This window comes from Aythya marila, assembly GCF_965140915.1.
Source record: "Aythya marila genome assembly, chromosome: 2".
Classification (NCBI taxonomy): Eukaryota; Metazoa; Chordata; class Aves; order Anseriformes; family Anatidae; genus Aythya; species Aythya marila.
Genome location: NC_139043.1, coordinates 65,959,142 through 65,979,017, shown reverse-complemented (window position 1 = coordinate 65,979,017; position 19,876 = coordinate 65,959,142). Strand labels below are relative to the sequence as shown.

At 38.0% G+C, this 19,876-nt stretch overlaps 1 protein-coding gene across 1 annotated transcript in view; it reads left to right on the top strand.

Moving 5' to 3' along the window:
• The window catches only part of SUSD5 (sushi domain containing 5), a gene marked incomplete at its 5' end in the record, with an annotated part of 42,011 nt that overhangs the window by 13,665 nt on the left and 8,470 nt on the right, over positions 1-19,876 (top strand). The window contains 2 exons of the mRNA XM_082754958.1: positions 10,176-10,294; positions 18,340-18,528. Of these exons, the coding sequence (XP_082611084.1) occupies positions 10,176-10,294; positions 18,340-18,528 (308 nt within the window). The remainder of the gene's footprint in view (positions 1-10,175; positions 10,295-18,339; positions 18,529-19,876) is intronic.

Here is a 19,876-nt window from a genome sequence, read left to right as displayed (position 1 = left end):
TGGAAAATATTACAATCTTTCCTCTGAGGAAAACTGGATTAGATACTGACAGTAGAAGCAAGCACAAACAAATGATATGAGTGAATTCATTCTGGTGTTGCAGATGTCCTGACACACTTCAGTCCTCCTTTCATCACATAGACTTATAACCAAATATAAAAACTAGTAAGGAAGTAAGGACTTTCTGACTTCTTGACCAGTTTTTCAGGTTTTGCACAAACTAGTAACAGAGAGGATTTTTGCATTTCTGATGGCTATTTTTGGTGTTAATGAATATCCAACTCCTAGTATGTATACCCATTGATGTTGGCTGTTGTGTCCTTATTATCGTTTTACATCCCAGAGGGCTATAAAATGAGGGCCTATAAACCCATGGAAGTTTCTCTTGTGGCTGAGTGCATTTCTGAGTCAATGTCAATGTGGTTGGTTTCTGAGCTTTACTTCTTATGCAGGCAAAGAAGAGAATTTGTTGAAAAAAAAACAAACCAACTCTTTCACTTGGGGTACCTGTCAATTTTCTGACATAGTTTTCTATACATAGTTATATGTTGTTGTTTTTTTCCAAATACTTCCACTCTTCTGAGACCCTGCTTGGAGTACTGCGTTCAGCTCTGGGACCCACAGCATAAGAAAGACATGGACCTGGGTCAGGAGGAGGGCCGTGAGGATGATCAGAGGGCTGGAGCACTTCTCTTATGAAGACAGACTGAGGGAGTTGGGGTTGTTCAGCCTGGAGAAGAGATGGCTCTGGGAAGACCTTACAGCAGCCTTCCAAAACCTAAAGGGGGCCTACAGGAAAGCTGGGGATGAACTCTTTGTCAAGGAGTGTAGTAATAGGACAAGGGGTAATGGTTTTAAACGAAAAGAGAGGAGATTGAGATTAGGTATTAAGAAGAAACTCTTTACTCAGAGGGTGGTGAGGCACTAGAACAGGTTTCCCAAAGAAACTGTGGATGCCCCATCCCTGGAGGTGTTCAAGGCCAGGCTGGATGGGGCTTTGGGCAACCTGGTCTGGTGGGAGGTGTCCCTGCCCATGGCAGGCGGTTTGGAACTGGGTGATCTTTACCATTCTGATTCTGTGAAGAACCATTTTCTGAAGAACCATTCTGATTCTATGATAATATGGATCCATATATAAGTATGCAAAGATTTGAAGCTATAATGGGACATCCTCTTTTGGTTCCGATGAGACTGTAGCATTCCAGATCACTCCAACATACTTCTGACCTATTATAATGATTGTTGCCTCATCAGCTGGGCAGGTAGAGGTACTTGTCCCTTGTCCATTTTTTTTTCCTTTCTTTTAGTAAAAAGTGAACAACTACTAGTTAGGGTGTTAAAAGACATCATTCTGCAGAGTGATGCCAGTGGGAGATACCAATCTGATGGTGGCACTGCTCATGTAAGCATTGTCTAATCCACTTTGTTCACTGCAAACCAGCTTAGCCTAAGCAGCAGGTCTTGACAAATAAAATTTGCTTCAGCTGATGTGGGATGGAAGTTGCTTAAGTGAATAGTTCCCTGCCAGCAAATCCAAAGAAACAATAAACCCACTGGTGTTGTTTTTTAAGCAGCTTGGGACAGTACCTCTTTCACAGGCATACGGGGACGTTTTAGTCTTTAACTTTTCATAGTTCAGACCTACCATTTCAGAGTTCAGTGCTGGTCACACAGGCAAGTCACTGGCAGGTCTGAAGGCTTGGAGTGTTTAGAGAAGAGCCAGATATGAATAGATAGGGACAGGAGGGAGAGCGGTAAGTTCTTTCAGCAGCTCAGAAGTAAACCATTTACCAATCAGTCCTGAAACGTATAACTTGTAAAGTATTACACATTGTTATAGTGCAGGAAATGAAATGCTGTAAGGCAAGTCTCATTTGTCAGATTAGAATGAGCCCTAATAGCTATTTATACTAAAATGACACTCTTATGACCTATTTGCATATCAGACAAATGAGTCAGTAAAACAAGCAATTGGGCTGCCAGAATATAAATGAAAAAAGGTGGTAGAGTTCTCTGAAGACCTTTCACTGCTGTCTTCTTAATTCAAATGTCATACTAGAAAACCCTGTGTTGAGTCTTCCAGCACTGGGCAGTGTGTTCTGTAGGGTCATATGTTCATTCTTGTTTTTATTTGTTTGGTTGGTTTTTGTTTTGTTTTGAAATTTGGAAAATGAACATGACACAGTTTTTCTTATGATCAGTCCTACTAGATGTGCACAAAATATTAAAAAGCAGCTGCTGATTTTTGACATTGTCAACACTGGCAGCAGTTTATATTAAGATATTTATAGCACATTTACTCATTTCCAGCACTTTTCCAAGACTAAAATGCTGAGGCTGTCCTATTTGCTCTCCTGCTATTATTTGTCTACAAAAGAATTATATCATGTAGCCTATCTATAAGCTACAGCTTTGAAGTTCTGCATAGATTCACTGTTCTGTAATAGTTCTCCTGCAGGGCTCACAACCTGTTTCTTTGCATGAAATTGACCTTGGCTGGTTCCTACCCAGTCTCTGGAGGATTTATCTCAGAGGGGATAACTCTGGAGTGAGCAAGCACAGCTAGGTAGAATAAGCCTCGCTGTAGGAGTCAGACAACTTGGGTTCTTTTCTTGGCTGACCACAGACCAGACGTTTACTGCTAGGAAAATTACTTCATTTCTATATTTCCTTCTTTTGATAGTTCTTTGGGTTTTGCACTGACTCCTATTGAATGCTTCTACAGTGTCTAACACAACAAGACCTTTGCTGCAGATGACACCTGTGGGAAATATAATAATAAGAATCAAAATTGCCATTTCACAAGGCTGTCTACTCCCTTTTCTGCGTACAACATGGGACTTGCCCAGCACCTGGCTGTAGGGTTATAACAGATCCACTTGCTTATTTGCAGAGGAGCAGTCGTAAAGATAAGTCAGTTTGGCAAGTTTCCTGTTTTATTTTAAGGCTGTGTTCTACTGCCTGATGGTAATGCATATGAATTTTCTCCTAGATGTCTGCATGAATTGGGCCAATTAAGTCCCTTCAAGTGAAAATCCAGACATAGGTGACAGTACATGGTCCAATTCAAATTGTTAAATTTGGTTCTGAAACTGCTTAAGGGGGTCTTTCCCTCTTAAATGCCTTTAGATCATAAACTCTAATCCTACAGCCCACAGCTCTGTGGTGTCATGATCTGCTAGAATATGACGTTGCCTTAGTTAATGCCATAAGGTTAGAATTCATTGTTAAGACCAAAGAAAATCATAATATTGAGTAGGAAGGTAAGCCTGACTACAGAGATGATGTAGCAGAGATGGGGTGAAAATGCAGTGGTATTACACGAAGACTAGTAGGAGCTTCTGCGTTAAGCTAACAGTTCAGCTGGAAAAGTTGGAGCAGGAAGAGTCAGAGCTTAGGGATCTTCATAGAACAGAGGATGGCACTGAGCCTGTCACACAACACTTCTGTGACAAAGGAAAAAGCACTGCTCGTAAAAGACGTTGAGCAGCTTTTCCAGGAGACAGAAGACAGTAACTGAAAAGCTTGAACAAGGTGCTGGTGAAACAACACCTGCAATATTGCAATGCAGTTCATGACATCCAAGCTCAGAAGAAAGGAATTTCAGACTAGGATCAGTCCAAAAAATCATCTGTCTTTGTGGTGGTGATTAAAAGTGACCAATTTGTTTAGCCCAGCAGAATGAAGGTAGAAAGGGGATGTGCTTACTTTTAGCATATACATGAGAGTGACTAATACCGGGATTTTGACTAGTTCTAATGGTGTTGATTTTCAAAAGAACTTAGACTTCAAATATTTTTCTTTTTTTTTTCTTTACAGTCTCTGTAATGTCCAATCCCATCTGAAAGCCTTTTGTCTGAGAATTGAGCTTCTTTGTAAATTAACAGCATTTAGCAAACATTTTTTAAACCCTTTGGTACCTAATTAATAATATCTGTTATGAAAGCCATGAATTGTATTGGAGTTCATAAAACAAAATTGGGTAAAAACAACTTTCTAGTGATACTTGCTATGTCTTTGAGCACCCTGCTAACTAGTCCAGGACAGGAGGCCATCTGAATCTCCTCTACCTACACTAAGAATGCTCAAATTATATGTACATAGTGATATTATAGTAAAATGGCTATATAAAATCATTCATTCTGCATGAATGGGCCATATTTATTTAATGAACAGAGGCTTTACTATTTTGGTAGTCATATGTACAATTTTAAGCACAAAAGACAGCATTTTGGTATATATTTTTAAGAATCTGAAGGATATTGGTTTTGCCTCAGTAAGACCTCCTTTTGACATTTCCAGTGGCAGTATTGCTGTTGGAATGTCTTCATGTCACACTTAGGAGCTGCTTTCTTTGGGTCCCATCCAGCCAAAATTAGCCTCTGTAGTTCCCAGGCAATAGACTTTCCAGAGCCCACACCTGTGCTCCCCTTCGTGACTTTTCAGGGAAATTTTCTTTCCTTCAGTAATCATGAACATGCCATTTATATTTTATTTCTCATCAGAGCCAGCTTTATAATTTGCACTTTCCCAAACTTCAGAAAGGAAAGGCTAAGAATAAAAATCTTGTTTGGCTTCTAGGCTACTAATTTTTTTCTCTTACCAAGTTACTGAAACACAAGTGGTAAAGCTATGCCATGAAAAAAAAAAATAGCACAGGATGTTGAAGATTTATCTTACCAATGAAAGTGATAAAGTTTTAAACTTTCTAATTTGGGGAAGGCTTGTTATAGTTACGCTGTGTTATGAACCAGACTTTCTCAGTGCCTCAGCTACCACAATGTTGATGATGACTAGTGAGTTGAATATATTCATATTCAAGCTCACACTTCCATGAATGAATGTCAAAAGACCCTTGCAACTCAGTTCAGCTAATTGACAAGACTACTTACAATCAATTGGCAGATAGTGTAGTGACTTCAGAACACCCAAGTCCCATTTACTGTTTTTTGTGCTGTTGCAATGGATGTCCTATAAACTATGTCCTATAAACTTAGACTTTAACTCATATATATATAAGATTAAGTGTACTGAAAGTTTTCCAAATATTACAAAAATGCTATGTAATGATATTAGAAAGAGGGAGTATCAATGTATACTAGTATAAAGACAGTTTATCATGTATACAAAATATTGTATGTTTATTAGGTATATCTTTATTATAAATGCATAATATATATTATATATATATTACTGTGGTTTATTTACATTATCACAAGATTCACTTCATAATATATATTAGGTAACAGCATATTCTATCCTACAGTGGAATAAATGCTATTCATGCCAGCCTTTTCCGCTATTTCCTTCCTTGAACAGCAGTATTAGGAGAAATGCAAAGTATACCAATTACTTGCTGGTTAGCTGATGGATTAGAAAATACTTTAATCAGTACAAATGGAAGTGGAAGACATCAGGGAAGCCTGGTTCTTACCTAAATGTGATAAATATTAAATTTCTTCCTCATGCACACATACACTAAATAAAAAAGCTGAATCACGACTCAGCTTGTATCTCTGGCCCTTTTTTCAGGACAGGCACAGAGGAACAGGCACTGTTGATTATTCTTATTTGGATGAATTGTCCAGAAGCAACTAAGCTGAGGTTCAAAACAGTGCTGAGTCCCTGGGGTTTCTCTTACTCTCTCATTTGAAAAGAAAGAGACACCATGAAAAAGATTGTCTGTCAAAGCTGGGTAGCAGTGGACTGAGGACATCCTCACTAGTTTTTGGCTTGGTTGTCAAGAAATCAAAGGAAACACCATCAGGCACCCCTCTGCTTTCCATCGCAGAGCAGGGGCTCTTGCTGAAGCCACTAAAGTGCTCCTTTTCCAATGGTGTTCTTCAGTTAAACTCTCATTTGATGAAGCAAATGTTCAGTGTCTCCGTGTGAAGCTTGTGATTGCAATTGCCCATAACTGTAAAGCACAGGACTCTCTTACTCTTCAAAATGGGCCTGATTTTCAGTCCTCGTTTAAACTTTTAAGACAAGGTAAAATAAAAGCTTTGAAATTATTTCTCACAAGATTGTTGAGTAAAAGAAAAACAATTTATTTTGAAATTTTAAAGATTAAGCATTGGAAGCAAGCCAGAAAACTTTATGAGAACACCACAGCCATGAAGAAAATAAGGTGCTAGGACCATGTCTGGATTTCTACCTTCCTGATAATGCATGTCACTTACATTGTCTATAGCAATAGTACTTGTGACTGATTTTTATGCTGGGACTGTGGGAGTTTTTCAGAGTTCGTGGCAGTGTAAGAATAATTTTCAGGGATGCATGGGTGTTTCAAGCAGATGTGTGTTGAATATAGAGGATTATTATGAATGGACTGCATTCTGAACTCAGTATGTTTTTTCCAAGCATATCTAAAATGCTACTTTCATAAGAGATCTCCATAGAACGAAAAATAAAATCACATCTATTTGTTGAACATGAGATACAAAATCATACATTACACTGCTCTAAGCACCAGATTACAACATATCCTAAAAAACATGAGGATTGAGCATTTCTTTATAAGTTTAAGGTCAATTATTCCATGAAAGTAGCAATAAATAGAATTAAAATTCCCTATATGACAACATTCTTCTAAATGGCTGGGTACATGCATGTCTTCCTACAAAAAAAAAAAATGAACTTTTTGGCATTCTCTCAACCACAATGCATGATGCTCCAACACAACAATTCAAAACAATTAAAAAAAAACCAAAAAACAGGTTATGCATTTACACAACTCTCACCAGGGTGCTGGAACTGTGAGAGATGGTTGTAACCAAATAGCAACAATGTATGATTTTTTATTTCTTATTTTAACATGGCAATGCTGCTAGTGAGCAAATTTCAACATACGTTGAATCCTGAATTGAGAAGGTACTAGCCATTTTTCAGTCATAAGGTTTAAAAAAAAAATACAAAGCATAAAAGCTTACCTTTTAGAACAGAAACAAAAGAGTACCTACATACTTCAGCTATAATTATAGATGCAAACCTAGCATTTTATAGATTTAGGGAAATACATGTATGCCCTAAATGCTACCCTCAACAACTCTGAGAAAAGAGACTATTATTCCATATTTTTAATCATACCGACTGCAAAGAGACTATTTCTGTGCCAAAGGCATTGCAGTTCTAATCACTAGAGCCACTATTGAGAAGAGCTGAGGACTCATGAAACTCTTTCTGGCAGTGGTAATAATAGCTTATTGAAAATATTCAAAACTTGCAGGATTGAGTTCATCGTAGGAAACTACTGACAGAGAAGGAGGAATAGAAGACATTAAACATTTTTTTCTTCTATTTTTTTCTATGGGTATAAGTCAATTCATTTCTTAACAGAATAATTGCATTAGAATGTTTTCAGTTTTAACCAGATGAATTTTAATATAACAAAATCCAAATTAAAATCCTAAGTAGAGGATTAGCAAAGGCCTGCTTTGTTGCAGGAAAAGAGATAGGAAGAACAATTTTTAAACTTCATGTAATATGCATAGATACACCTTTGTAAGTTTGAGCTCACTGAATAGCTAAGAAATGCTTTAAAGTTAATTTATTATTCAATATATTCAATTTTTATCACCTACAAGCTTGTAATTCATTGTACAAAACTTGGGGAAAAACAAACAAACAAACAAACAAACAAAAACCTTGGTTTTCTAATAAAGTCTTATATGTGAGCCAAATATCCAGTTTTTGTAATAATATGAATATACCAAGGATGTATAACCCACAGATAACTTTTTAACCTACTGAAGAAAGGATACAGAAATTACAGTACTTTGAGATGAAGCAAAATTTAGTGGCTATGAAGTGGAATTCCAAATCAGAAAATTCAATATAAGATTTTCAAAACTGGTTTGCATGTACCAGAAAATGTGTTATTCAGTTGGACATACAAAGAAATGTGCCTGATTTTCAGAGACAAGGTTTACCAGATTTTTATGATGATAAAAATTTTCAAAACTTTATTTATTTATTTATTTATTTATTTATTTATTTATTTATTTATTTATTTTAAGACAGGCTGAAGTCTTAAGTACACAATTACTAGTAAAAGGCCTAAATCTTTAAAGACATTTCAGGATCTGTCTACTCGGTTGCAAGGCAAACGCAATGTAGGTACCTAGACAAGTAAATGATTATTAAAAAGATTAAGATTCTGTCACTTTTTGAAAGGGGTCATGGGACATAGTTTCATTTACCTAGGTCCTATAAGACCTAGTGGAACAATATGTGAATACACATAAAAATTTGCTAATTGATGGCCTTATTCTCTCAGTCACCTAAACCCACTTTGATAGACCAGGTCACTTTTGTCTATGTGCCTTATTGTTGACTTAAAGGACCCAAACCTTAAAATATGGCATTTAATTCTAAGAGAACTTGATTTAAACTCCTATGGATAATACTGTTCTTCAAGAGATCCCCCAAAAAATAAAGATGTGTTTTCCTTATGAAAGAAATGTTTGCTTTGCAATTATAAAGCAACTTTTAGTATGGTATTGCATCATGTCATTTCTCAGAGCAGAAATGGAGTAGGAACCATTCTGGTATGTATGAATGACCAGCACCACATGTCTTTTTTCATATTGTTTTTGTTTGTTTACATTAAAATCACATTAAAGTTGCTTGTTTAACTGCTCAAGAGCTAACACATGTCAGAATTAAGATGGTCTGCATAATTGTAATTCAGTCCACTTGTGTAAATCAATTGTTGTGTAGTATTTAAGTGCATGATCAAATATTGGCTTTCCTCTGGAGTTTTTCCACATTCAGTGAATGGGCAGTTAGTCAACATTTATTTTATTCTCCAAATTGAGTGTGGGACTGCTGGCAAAATTAGCTCAACTGTTGCACAATACAAAATGATAAATTTCCTTCACTGGAAAGATTCCTCTGTGGAAAGCATTTTTGTCTTGCTTCCACTAGAAGAACTAACCATGCAACACTTCTACAGACCTGCAGTCCACACAAAATAAAACACACACCATTAATATCCAGCTGCAAAACTTTGGGCTGAATTCACTTTCCCAGCTTTAGTAACCATCACTGAAACAATAAAAGCAGTGTCTTCTCTAACAAACTGTCTTTTATTAGTTAGTTTCAAGCAGCCAATACAGATGAAAGAAGACATAATTAATAATCTCTTCCTTTATGTTCAGCATCTACAGACTTGTAGAACCAAATACGAGTTTATTACCTTTGTCCAAGCCTGTAGAGGGCAACAGGATGGGTTAGGTACAGCTGCATACCAAACCAATAAAAATGGAGTTCATGCAAAGGTGTGGAATAACTGTTGAAAAACAAAACAACAACAACAACAACAACAACAACAACAAAAAAGAAAAGAAAGAAACAGCAAAAACAACAGTTTTTCTTCCAAGAACTCAAGTTGAATTTTTGAGCTTGCATTTTAAGAACAAATTAAGAGGGTTTAAGTTTAACCTGTAACAGGAACATGATTTGAAAATGGAGAGAGGCTATGAATGCAGCATTTCTGTCTTGCCAGTTCCTTCAAGTTACTTTTTGGAGCTGTGATGTTTTTGGAAGCATTTTGGTGTACAACACTGTGTCTTGGCTATACATCTGCACCATTCCTAGTCCAACAAAACTGTGTGCTTTAACCCAGTACAAGAGTAAATACTGCTATTTCTGTTTTCCAAATGGAGCAACTGAACCAGGTAAAAAATGCTTTCATCCACATTTGTGTAGCAGATTAAAATACCAACTATGATAAAATACCCTGGAACTTATGCAGCAAGAATAATTTTATTGCTAGTGATTATAATCTTTCAGACCAAATCTTGAGACTTCTACTCATTTTTTATCCAGGTATCCTTGGTGGGAGTTTGTATTGCTGGCATATGAGAGCAGAATGAGTACTTAAACACACTGGGACTTGTTCTGATATTTTAGAAGTTTCACAGAATATAAGATAAACACCCTTTATTGCTTCATATGTCTTGAACTGAAGCAAACCTTTTTTTAATTACTTCTAATTCTACCTTGGCTTTTTTCATACATCTTCCCACACTAATGCCTTATGTGCCAACTCTTAAACAGTTAAGCTGAGGCTACCTGAATACCGTGCTAAAAGATTTCCAAACTTCACCTGCATGTACAACTCCAGAAGATTTCTGATTGTTTTTTTTTTTTCTTCTTCTTCTTCATTTTAGGACAATTATATGCAGAAAGACGGGCAGCAAACAGCAGAGCGTGAAAGCCATTGATGTTAAAATTGAAACCGATCCCTTTGTGAATGACCAATATGATGCTTTTTGTGTAAAGGATGAAGGTCAGCACTGATATACTATTGAAATAATGCACAGTAACTGCTGTCTTGAAACATTAGAAGTTGTGCCTTTGATTTTTCTACCAATGAGAGGCAAAGTGGAGATATTAAAAAATAAATCTTTATAGTAATGTCCTACTATGTGAGGCAACAGCTACAAAGACATTGGTTGCAGGAAATAAACTGCATTATCATTTGTCTTTGCTGCAGTTTATCAAGCTTAAAGACCACTGTTGATCAGAAAGATACCATTTTGGTGTTCAAAGAACATATTTATGGAAAAGGATATATGTGGCACCATCTGAGATACCTGAAGCATCTCCTGCACTCAGCACTGTAACTGAGTGTAATTCCGGAATCTGGCTTCCAACCACAAAACACTGTGTTGTTGCATATCTATCTGTATATTGTATTTATATGAAAGTAATTTAATTGACTCCATTTTATTTTTGTTTGTTTGCTATTTTGTTAACAAATATATACTGGCCCACTGGGGACACTGGTGTATCATGGATGATTCTGAAAACCAAACAATTTCCAATTTAAGTTGAAGCTTAGCCTTTGGTATTCAAATGCTACAAAGATGTAGTCCAAAGGCAAAACATAAATTGTTACTGCTAGGTAGAATTGTATAAAGAAGTCTGGGAACCCCTGAAACAGATTGTTAGTGTCTGCAGTGAAGTTTCACATCTATCTCATATCAAAAAAAAAGAAGGGACAAGCAGATGGCATTTACTGATAAACACAAAGTTCACAACATGGGGGCACTTTGATAAAGAGTCAGTGGCAGCAATGAGAATGAAGATGTGATTGAAGTGAAATGTGCCAGAGGTGACAAACACCTATTAATTCAAACATTGCAGAGTTTGACTGACCATCCTCTCAAATAATTACCATGATGTCAACTCCAGGCTTCGTGCTGCTATGAACGATGCCAGCTACATCACCCAGTGGTTAATGCTGTCACACAAGCACCTTTGTGCTTACTGCCATGTTGTGTCTCACATAAAAGAGCAGCTCCCTGTAAACATCTGCAAAACTATCTCATTGTCTTCCTTCAAATGTCTCTTTTGTCATCATTCCCCCAAGGAGAAAAAACTTGTGGAGGGTTGGGCAGCTGTGGCGGGCTGAAATCATTGCAGTGACCACCATTGTTCTATTGTGCCCTGTGCTCTCCCCTGGCCCTCTCCACCTGCTGCTTCTGGCCTTACACATAGAAGCTGTATCTCAGGGAAGGAGCTGTGCTTGCGTTTTGCATTTGTTTGCTGCTGGCAGTAAAGGGGCATTGGTGAAGATAAGAGCACAATTTGACAATGTTTTTGGAAAGAAGTCCTACTTAATACTCAGAAACTGCACAGTTTAAACTCGGGAAAAATCAGATCATTTGCTAAAAAGAAACCACTTGTGAACAAGTTGTTTTGTACAAGGCAGGGAGTTTCCTGATGACAGAGTGGGATGATCAAGCCAATGTATTTGTCAAATAATATTTAAATATGGAAGCTTTTCCAGATGACAGTTAGGTTCTGTCTTTGAATACACAAAAATGCTTTGGATGCAATGTTTGAGGGAAAAGGCTTAAGTGAAGTTGTGCAGCAAGGAAACTGGTCCATAGCTGGTGTGAAAAGATCAAAGTCCAGAAATGAAATAGCCTTCACACACGCATGTAACACACAGTAGCACACAAGATAGCGCAAAGTAGTTGAATGTTGAAAGTAGTTGAATGTTGAAAGATCATGCACTTGAAGGATGCCACTTTCAGTTTTAGGAAACAGATATGCAGTAAGAAATAACAGCAGGAAACCTCCCATCACAGCCTCAGCCATAGTCAGTGACCTGCTTTGTCCACCTGCATTCAGTGCTGATGGCTGGCCACCAATGCTTGTGGGAACAGATAAAAGCTAAGTCCTACCTTTGGTCATCCTAGTGGAAAAGATGCCTGGATTTTTCCTCTTTTTCCTGTCTAAAATGAGCAGAAGCTCAACAGCTCTCCCTCTTTGTCCAAGCTGTCTGGAGTCATCTGAAGGCTCAGACAGGCTGGCAAGTTGAGGACAGGCAGAGGGAATGTCACATCAGCCTTCTCTTTTTCAGAAACTACACTGACCATTATGCTTAACAACTGTTTTCTGTTCTTAGGGCTCTGCAAAGGGCATCTCAACCCCCCATGGAACTTCTAGCACAAATCATTGCAGAAGTCCCTTCTTAGGCCTTGATTTACAATTAATCTTTACTCAAGACTGAGTTCAGTCAAATTGCTGAAGCATATACGCCAGCATGCCTCAACAGTGGTCAGATGCTTACAGGATCAGGCTTTTTTTTTACCCTGAAGAGGAAAATACAATTTTTTTCTGTGCTTCTGAAATGGATTTGGTTCTGCACACAGTAAAGAATCACAGCAGCCTCTGATGCTCTGAGTTATGTTTTACTGGGAAAAATGTGGTTGTTATATTTTATGAATGCTCTGAGTATATGAATGCTGCAGTTTTCATAGTACAGAGAAATTGGATGTCTTCTCAGTTTCTCTGAAAATAATGTTTTATGCTGTCATTAGATCCAGGAAGACAACTCTTTACCTGTTCAGAATCTGCTGAGATAAGCAAGCTTCTCTCAACCTCAAGTGCCAAAAGTTACCTAAAAACATATTAGATTCTGCCTATTATGAAAAAGAAATGTTGCATGTAAGTCAGATCTGGCCCACAGAGCATGTATTTGTTCTCTATCAAAGTTCATAAAAAAACACCTCTAAGTATAAAATAAATAAAATAAGAACAACAGAAAACCACAAGGTTGGAATTTTTTCCTACCAGATTTTTTTTTTTTTTACAATGATCTCTTTATTAATCACTCCCAAGTTTTATGTTTTACTGGTTCTTTCTTCTGGTGACCCACTGATATTTATAGGCAACAAGTAAGACCTCTATTCTCCAAGGCTTTGATTTGCTTCCGTCATAGAAAAACTAAACAGGCAGAAACTTGTAGTAGCATATAGCAAAATGCAAATCAAACTTTGATAAACATGACTGCTGGCTCCAGATACCCATCAAAGGTTGATGGCTTATGTACATTTTCAGTTTGCCTTTTTCATCAGTAAGAAAAAAAAAAAAGAATGTATCCTTTACATCAAATATATTAAATGTATGTTGAAAGAACAGTCAATTTTTTATTTGTTTTATGTTTAAGCCATTTCTTTTTATTTGCCATGCTTTGCTATGGATATGAAGTTTTTCACTTTTTTTTATTGCTACAGTTTTCTTTTCCAGAGCTTTGCATATAGCTGACAGTGAATTTCCATCTACCTGGTGATGTCATTTAAACTAATACATGAAGTTACTCTTACCAACCCTATCTGATGAAAGGGGTATTGGCATCCTAAGATCAGTAGCTTACAAGCAGCACTTACATTGGCTATGTTTGGGTTTTGGTTCTTTATACTTTATTTGTACTAATTATTTTTATCTAAAAAGAAAAATTCCATACACTTTAGTGTCTCTGCAATCCAGAAGAAAAAACCAAACATTCACACTCATCTTTCACAGGGTTGAGCAGTAAGAGTTGCATTTTCCAATTTCTTAATGACAAGATGACATCCAATAAATTTCAGTGGTCTCTCTGGAAACTGCTGAATTGGATGGTTGTAAAAGGGGATATTTTACATCAAAGAGGATGTTTCAAGTCAGCTTTCAGAGCATGGGACACTGTTTAAGTAGCCATTGTAGATAATCAGATTTCAGTAGATCTGCAGCTCTGCCAGATGTTGTGGATGCTGAAGTCTGCATCTATTTTGAGTTGATGTTTTTTTCCATTGATCGTAGGCTGTCCTTTCTCTAGACAGTATTTTATCAAAATGTCTCTAAAAACCTTTACAAACTGATGAGATGCATGGAGCTTAAATAGAGAAACTGCTTCTGGACTGGGGAGGTGGGTTGTTGTTTACTTAAAGTGACTTGTGTTGACTCTTGCCAGAAATCATTTGTCACAAACTCCTTTCCACACATGGTTTGGTGTTAAATTTACTCTTCAGAGGGGCTATAATTCAAGACTGAACGTGCTAAATCAATTAACAAGAGGCATCTTAAATCCTTGTAAAAAACAGTTTCTAAGTCTCTTGAGAGGTCTGTAGCCAGAATCAGCACTAGCCCTGGCTAACATATCTGTGCCAGACACTTAAATTCTTTCTCTGCCATTTATTCCTGCTCAGTTGTCAGTGGTTGCCTCTATCCTGAAGTCCGCTTGTATATATTGACTTCTTCCATGCCTGCAGTGGGTATTGTTACTCCAGAAAACACTCTATGTCAAATTGTTGCTGACATGAGGCTCTTCTGTGCACTTGCACATTTCCATGTGTCTGTGCTGTGCTTTCTTAAGGCATAACCTAATCCATCCTTGCTTACTAGAGCTCAACTGTCCATTTAGGTCCTGTTAGGTGTTTGACATCACTGCCAATATGTGGGTCAGATTTGCAACATCTCTTCTTAATAAAATGTCATCCAGAAGGTCACCTGCCAAGTCTTCTGCTTTCAGCTGACATTAGGACACCAGATCTCTCTGAGGTAAACTTAGCAAGGGTCATGATTTTCAGAGCTGGACTCAAAGTTTCCAAGTGTGTAGATGTAATCTTGCACAAGCGGGCAGAATGTAAGAACCTCTGGATGGGGCCAGAGTGTTGAGGGAAAATAATCCAGCACATCAGGCTCTTGTAATTGGGAGCGTACACCAGGATCATCTTTTAGCAAACATCAACTAAATACTCTGATTATGGAAGGATAGAGGAGGTGAAAAGCAGTACTCCAGATGGAGAGCACCCACTCAGCAGAGGAAGAGCCCAGTCCTCATCTACCACAGTCACCAGTCCAGGTAACCTCTGTAGTCGCCTTGTTAAAGACCACTGCTGTTCCTCCAAATGACAAGCTGCTGCCAACACACCTTCTGTCATGCTTCATGGCCTAGATCTGCTTCCTCTATTCCAGGAAGAAAATTGCTTGAATGCCAACACTGGGCACGGGCTGTCCGTCCAAATAAATCTTTGTTTTGCCATCTCCTGGTACAAGGACTACAAACAAAAAACTGAAGTGTGTCCCCAGAAGTGGCTCGGTCTGATGAGCTTCTAAGCCAGTATCACTTCTGTGCGTGTACCAGAATGAGCAGGCTAGATAAAATGCTGAGAAGGAATTGTCATAGCAACTGAGGTTGCAGCAGGACTGAGATCCATCAAATGAAACCCTGAAAATTTCCATACTTCTTACACAAAAGAATACTATAGCAAAATAAACGCAAGAACTGGAGTATGTCTCTGTGGGATATTGGTTGTTACTTAGTCTTGTCCACTCTGTTACTCAGTATGCTCTGCAGCAAAGACACAACATTACTAAGTTTCATAAGAGAGATTCAACAGTTCCATATACAATGTTTGTCCAGGAATGTCTTTAAAATCTCTCTTTTTCTTTCAATTTATACACAACAGCCAGATCGCTCCTTCAGGATCTCATTATTCTGTTACCACATCTGTTGCCAAATTTTACAGTAAAGCTCCCTTCAGCTTGCTTTCCTTCTTGGAAGATTATAGTGGGGTTTTTGATTGTGTTTGCCATAATGTAAATATATTTAATCAATGTAAGCTTTATTTTTCTGCTTCCTTTGGCCAACATAATAAAAAGCAAGGATTTGTAGATAATAATACTCTTTGACATATAATTGTTCTATACAACCTTGGGACCAATTCTTGTCTCAGAGCAGACACACAGCTCCCATTTGTTCTGATGAAAGTGATTGCATAAATAAAGTATATGAAATGCAGGGGTCTGTAGCCTTCCTATGAGGCAATAAAATATTTTTTATTCCTTTCATCCACATCAAGTTTTATTCATCCTACCAGTTCACAGGAAATGCATTAGCTGCTAACTACTCTTTACTTCCTCAGATGCCAAACCTACATAAGACTACATAAACTGAGCTTTGTGTAGCCTCAAGAGCTTGTTTTTTCTGTGTATGTATGCATAACTCCCACTAACTTTTGAAGGTGTTAGACCATATATGTATGTGTACAGTATGGCGAATAAACTTCAAAGCTTTGACTTCAGTAGTGTGTCCCTTAAATTAGTGGCAGATGTTTTTCAGCATACCTGGTTAAGAAGTGGTTAGACATCAGATAATTTTTAAAATCCTGATCCAAAATAACTTTAACAGAACGTGGATATTTATCACATAATGTTCATCTCATTATGAAGTAAATGACAGTCAACACAAACAGGTCATATTACTACATAAGCATGTATTTACCCATGCCTGGATCAGAAGTGTGTGGGTGATGGGAACTCTGGAACTCAGGCAAGATATCTATACAGGCTATCTATGGGACTGGAAGGGCTTGATCCCTAGTAAGCCTCAACTTTTGCAGAAATTAGATGGAAAAAATACTCTTTTCCATCAAAACTATTGCCCATTCAAAACCCTGGATATGAAATGGTGTCTATGGAAATGTTGTTCTTGTGTAGATGTTGTCCTAAAAGCAAGCTTGAGCAAAGTAGCAGGGGTGCTCTCTGGAAATGTTTATACTTTTTAGGAGCATAGTTTAAGACTCCTATGGACTTGGAGGTCATTTTTTCAACTTCCAAAAAAAAAAAAAAAAAAAAAAAGCTTTTCAATGAACATAACCTTTCCTTAGCCACCTAAGTCATTAGATTTTTGTATGCAGACAAACTATTTCAACAGGAGAGATTGATACTTGAACACAGATCTGACTCTGAGTTTCCCATATCCTGGACTCCTGAGCTGCTACCTATTAGCCTTTTTATTTTCAGTCTGCATCAGGACAAAGCATGTTTTGAATCTTCAGTTATTTTGGCAAGTGGAATACTTGTTTTTTCTTCTACAGTCAATAAGTGTTCTAGAACCATTGGGGGAAAAATATATATTTGAAAAAGAATATAGAAGAGTTTATTTTTACTAACACTGCACACTTCATTGGGTTTCTTGGTAAGACCATGTTCTTGTACTGTGGAATTGTTGGTGGCAGTTTTTTTTGTTTGGTTGGTTGGTTGTTTTCTTGTAACCAAGAGGTTCTACTATAAAAAGGATGGTGACAAATACTGAGAACAAGGTGTCATGTCAAACCACTCTTCAGGGAAGACCTCTGAGAGAAGAGAAGCTGCAGTGCCGGTCAGTTCTCTAGAAGACCTCAACTCACATTGTTGACAATAGCCAAGACTGTTCAAACCTGAAACTGAAAGTTAAAACTTCAGTTTACACTAGTATTGACAGAGGTCTGATGGTTCCTATCTGTGTTTCCGTGATGCAGAACAAAAAAATGAAAATCCGTTTTGATACTGCTTATTGTAATTTTTACTTCCTGGATCTCTATGCTGTTAGCAGAAATATTATCAAACAACATATTTTCAGATTTCTCATGATAAATTTAGCTCACAGAGAGCAAAGCTGTGTTACCCTTGGATTCTGTTAAGTTGAAGAGCACAAGTAACCATTTATTAACCATTTATTTTATGTTAGCTATCTCTTATGAGGGATAAAGTAAAATTTTGATTTTGAGGAAGACTAGAAGCTGTGTCCATCTCAGCATTTCCTTTCTGTGAACATGGACTGGGTCATTTCTCCATCTAGTAGTTACTAAAGCACCAGTCTTGAACAATTACACAACCTTTTCTGCTGTTAAGAAAAAAAAAAAAGTGTCCAAGCTTTTCTTTCCAGTCCCAGCCTACCCAAGCCTTTATTAACCTCTGTGGAAACAGACAGAGAAGACAGCTATAGCCTGACTTGTTCTGACTGATGGGAAACTAAGCCCCACTAGATGTGTTAGTGTTGCACATCAGTAACTTTATGCACCAGTAATATCACAGCTATCACATCACGATCATAGCCCAATATATACCTTCCCAATTACAACTGAAAATAGTTATGAAGGAGCATAAGAGTGTGAATCAGTTAAGAGGTATTTGTTTCTGTAGGTTTGTCCCCGGGGTTATTTTAGCCCTTCTGTTAGCACTGTATTTAAAGACCATTGAGAGGTCTCTAAAATCTGGCTTCTTTTATCCTTTCAGACAAGCCATGCGGGGACCCGCCATCCTTCCCTCACACCATCCTGCACGGCCATACCGGCTTTGAAATGGGGGATGAGCTGCTGTATGTTTGTGCTCAGGGGTACGTCATGGGCAACAAGGAGGCGGCATTCACACTGCTCTGCGACACTTGCGGGGAGTGGTACGGGCAGGTTCAGGCCTGTGTCAAAGGTAAGCCTGGCACGTGGAGCACCCCTCCGGATGGTCATGGCCTCCTATCAGCCCAGCCAAGGTGGTTTCAGGCTACATGGGATGTCTCCTGGGTCTACCGTCCCAGTGAAGGTCTTGCTGAACAAGTCTTGCTGGCCCAGTGGGTCTTTCAGAATGCTGTTCAAAGACATCATGGTAAACCATAGCAGATGACAACTTACTCATACTTGGATGTGCAGAAAGTTCCTATTTGGATAGCAGGAGCTATTTAAAATAAAACAAAAAGGAATGTTTTCTTCTATGTTTATCTTTGCCGTATCTGCTGAACCCATTTCAGGGATTCACTGCAAGTTTTTTTCCTAAGGTTATCATTCAGCACTTACCTTCTACACCACCATCTTCCTTATCTTTCCCACAATACACCTTTTCTTTAGTACTGAACATTATTTTCAGTTAGTGGAAATAATGCTATGGGAAGATCCTTCATTCGGGGATTTAATAGCAAAATCAGCCCTTTCCTGCAAATCATTTTTTTCTGATCTTCAAGGAGTTCATTCGGATCCTGAAGGAGCTTTGTAACTTTTCCATGTACTTGCTTTGTTTACTCAAGAAAAGGGATTGCTACTGATGTTACAACAAATATCAAAGGTATTTCTTTCAGAGTAGTTTAAAAGTCATGCCCAGGCAGTGTCAGTGAGCCAAAGACATTGTTTACCAGATAGTGTACAATGTAGCTGTTGTCCTCTGCTCTGTTTATTTTCACATGAAGCCACAAAGGTGCTGCAGACCAGGCTACTGAAATGAAAACTCAGTGTTTATTCTTGCCCTTGGAAACCTAAAGTATAGAGAAAAGCCAGTATCTTTTTGTAGGAAGACGCTAAGTATGGCCTACACAAAACAGCATCTTTCCTTACAGTAGTCATGCTGATGCTGTCTGTGGCTTCATCACTTGGTCACCAGCCTTATATTTTCACATGCTGCTGCATGCTGCTGTCCCCTATGGAAAAGAGAAAACACCCCACAGAGACAGGGGCCAATACCTTTCAAGGGCACAGCAGATCCATATGCAAAATCCCCCTGCTTCTTTGTATTTGCAGCTCATGACATGAGGTGGCTAGAAGAATCCAAGCCTCCAGTGCAGGCTGTTTGGGCTTCTGGACCAAGGTGAGGGTGGCTGGGTGCCTACAGCTCCAGCTGCAGTGGGACACGCTTACAGGAAAACTTGGTCTGTGAAAAGCACATCTGCTAGCATATTCAGAACTGCTGCTAGTACAGCCCTCATATTGTGTTTTTTGAAGTTTCACTTTTGTGCCATTTCATCACTAGGTTGAATTGGGATGACTGTCCTTCAGGTGTTCTTGAATTTTTA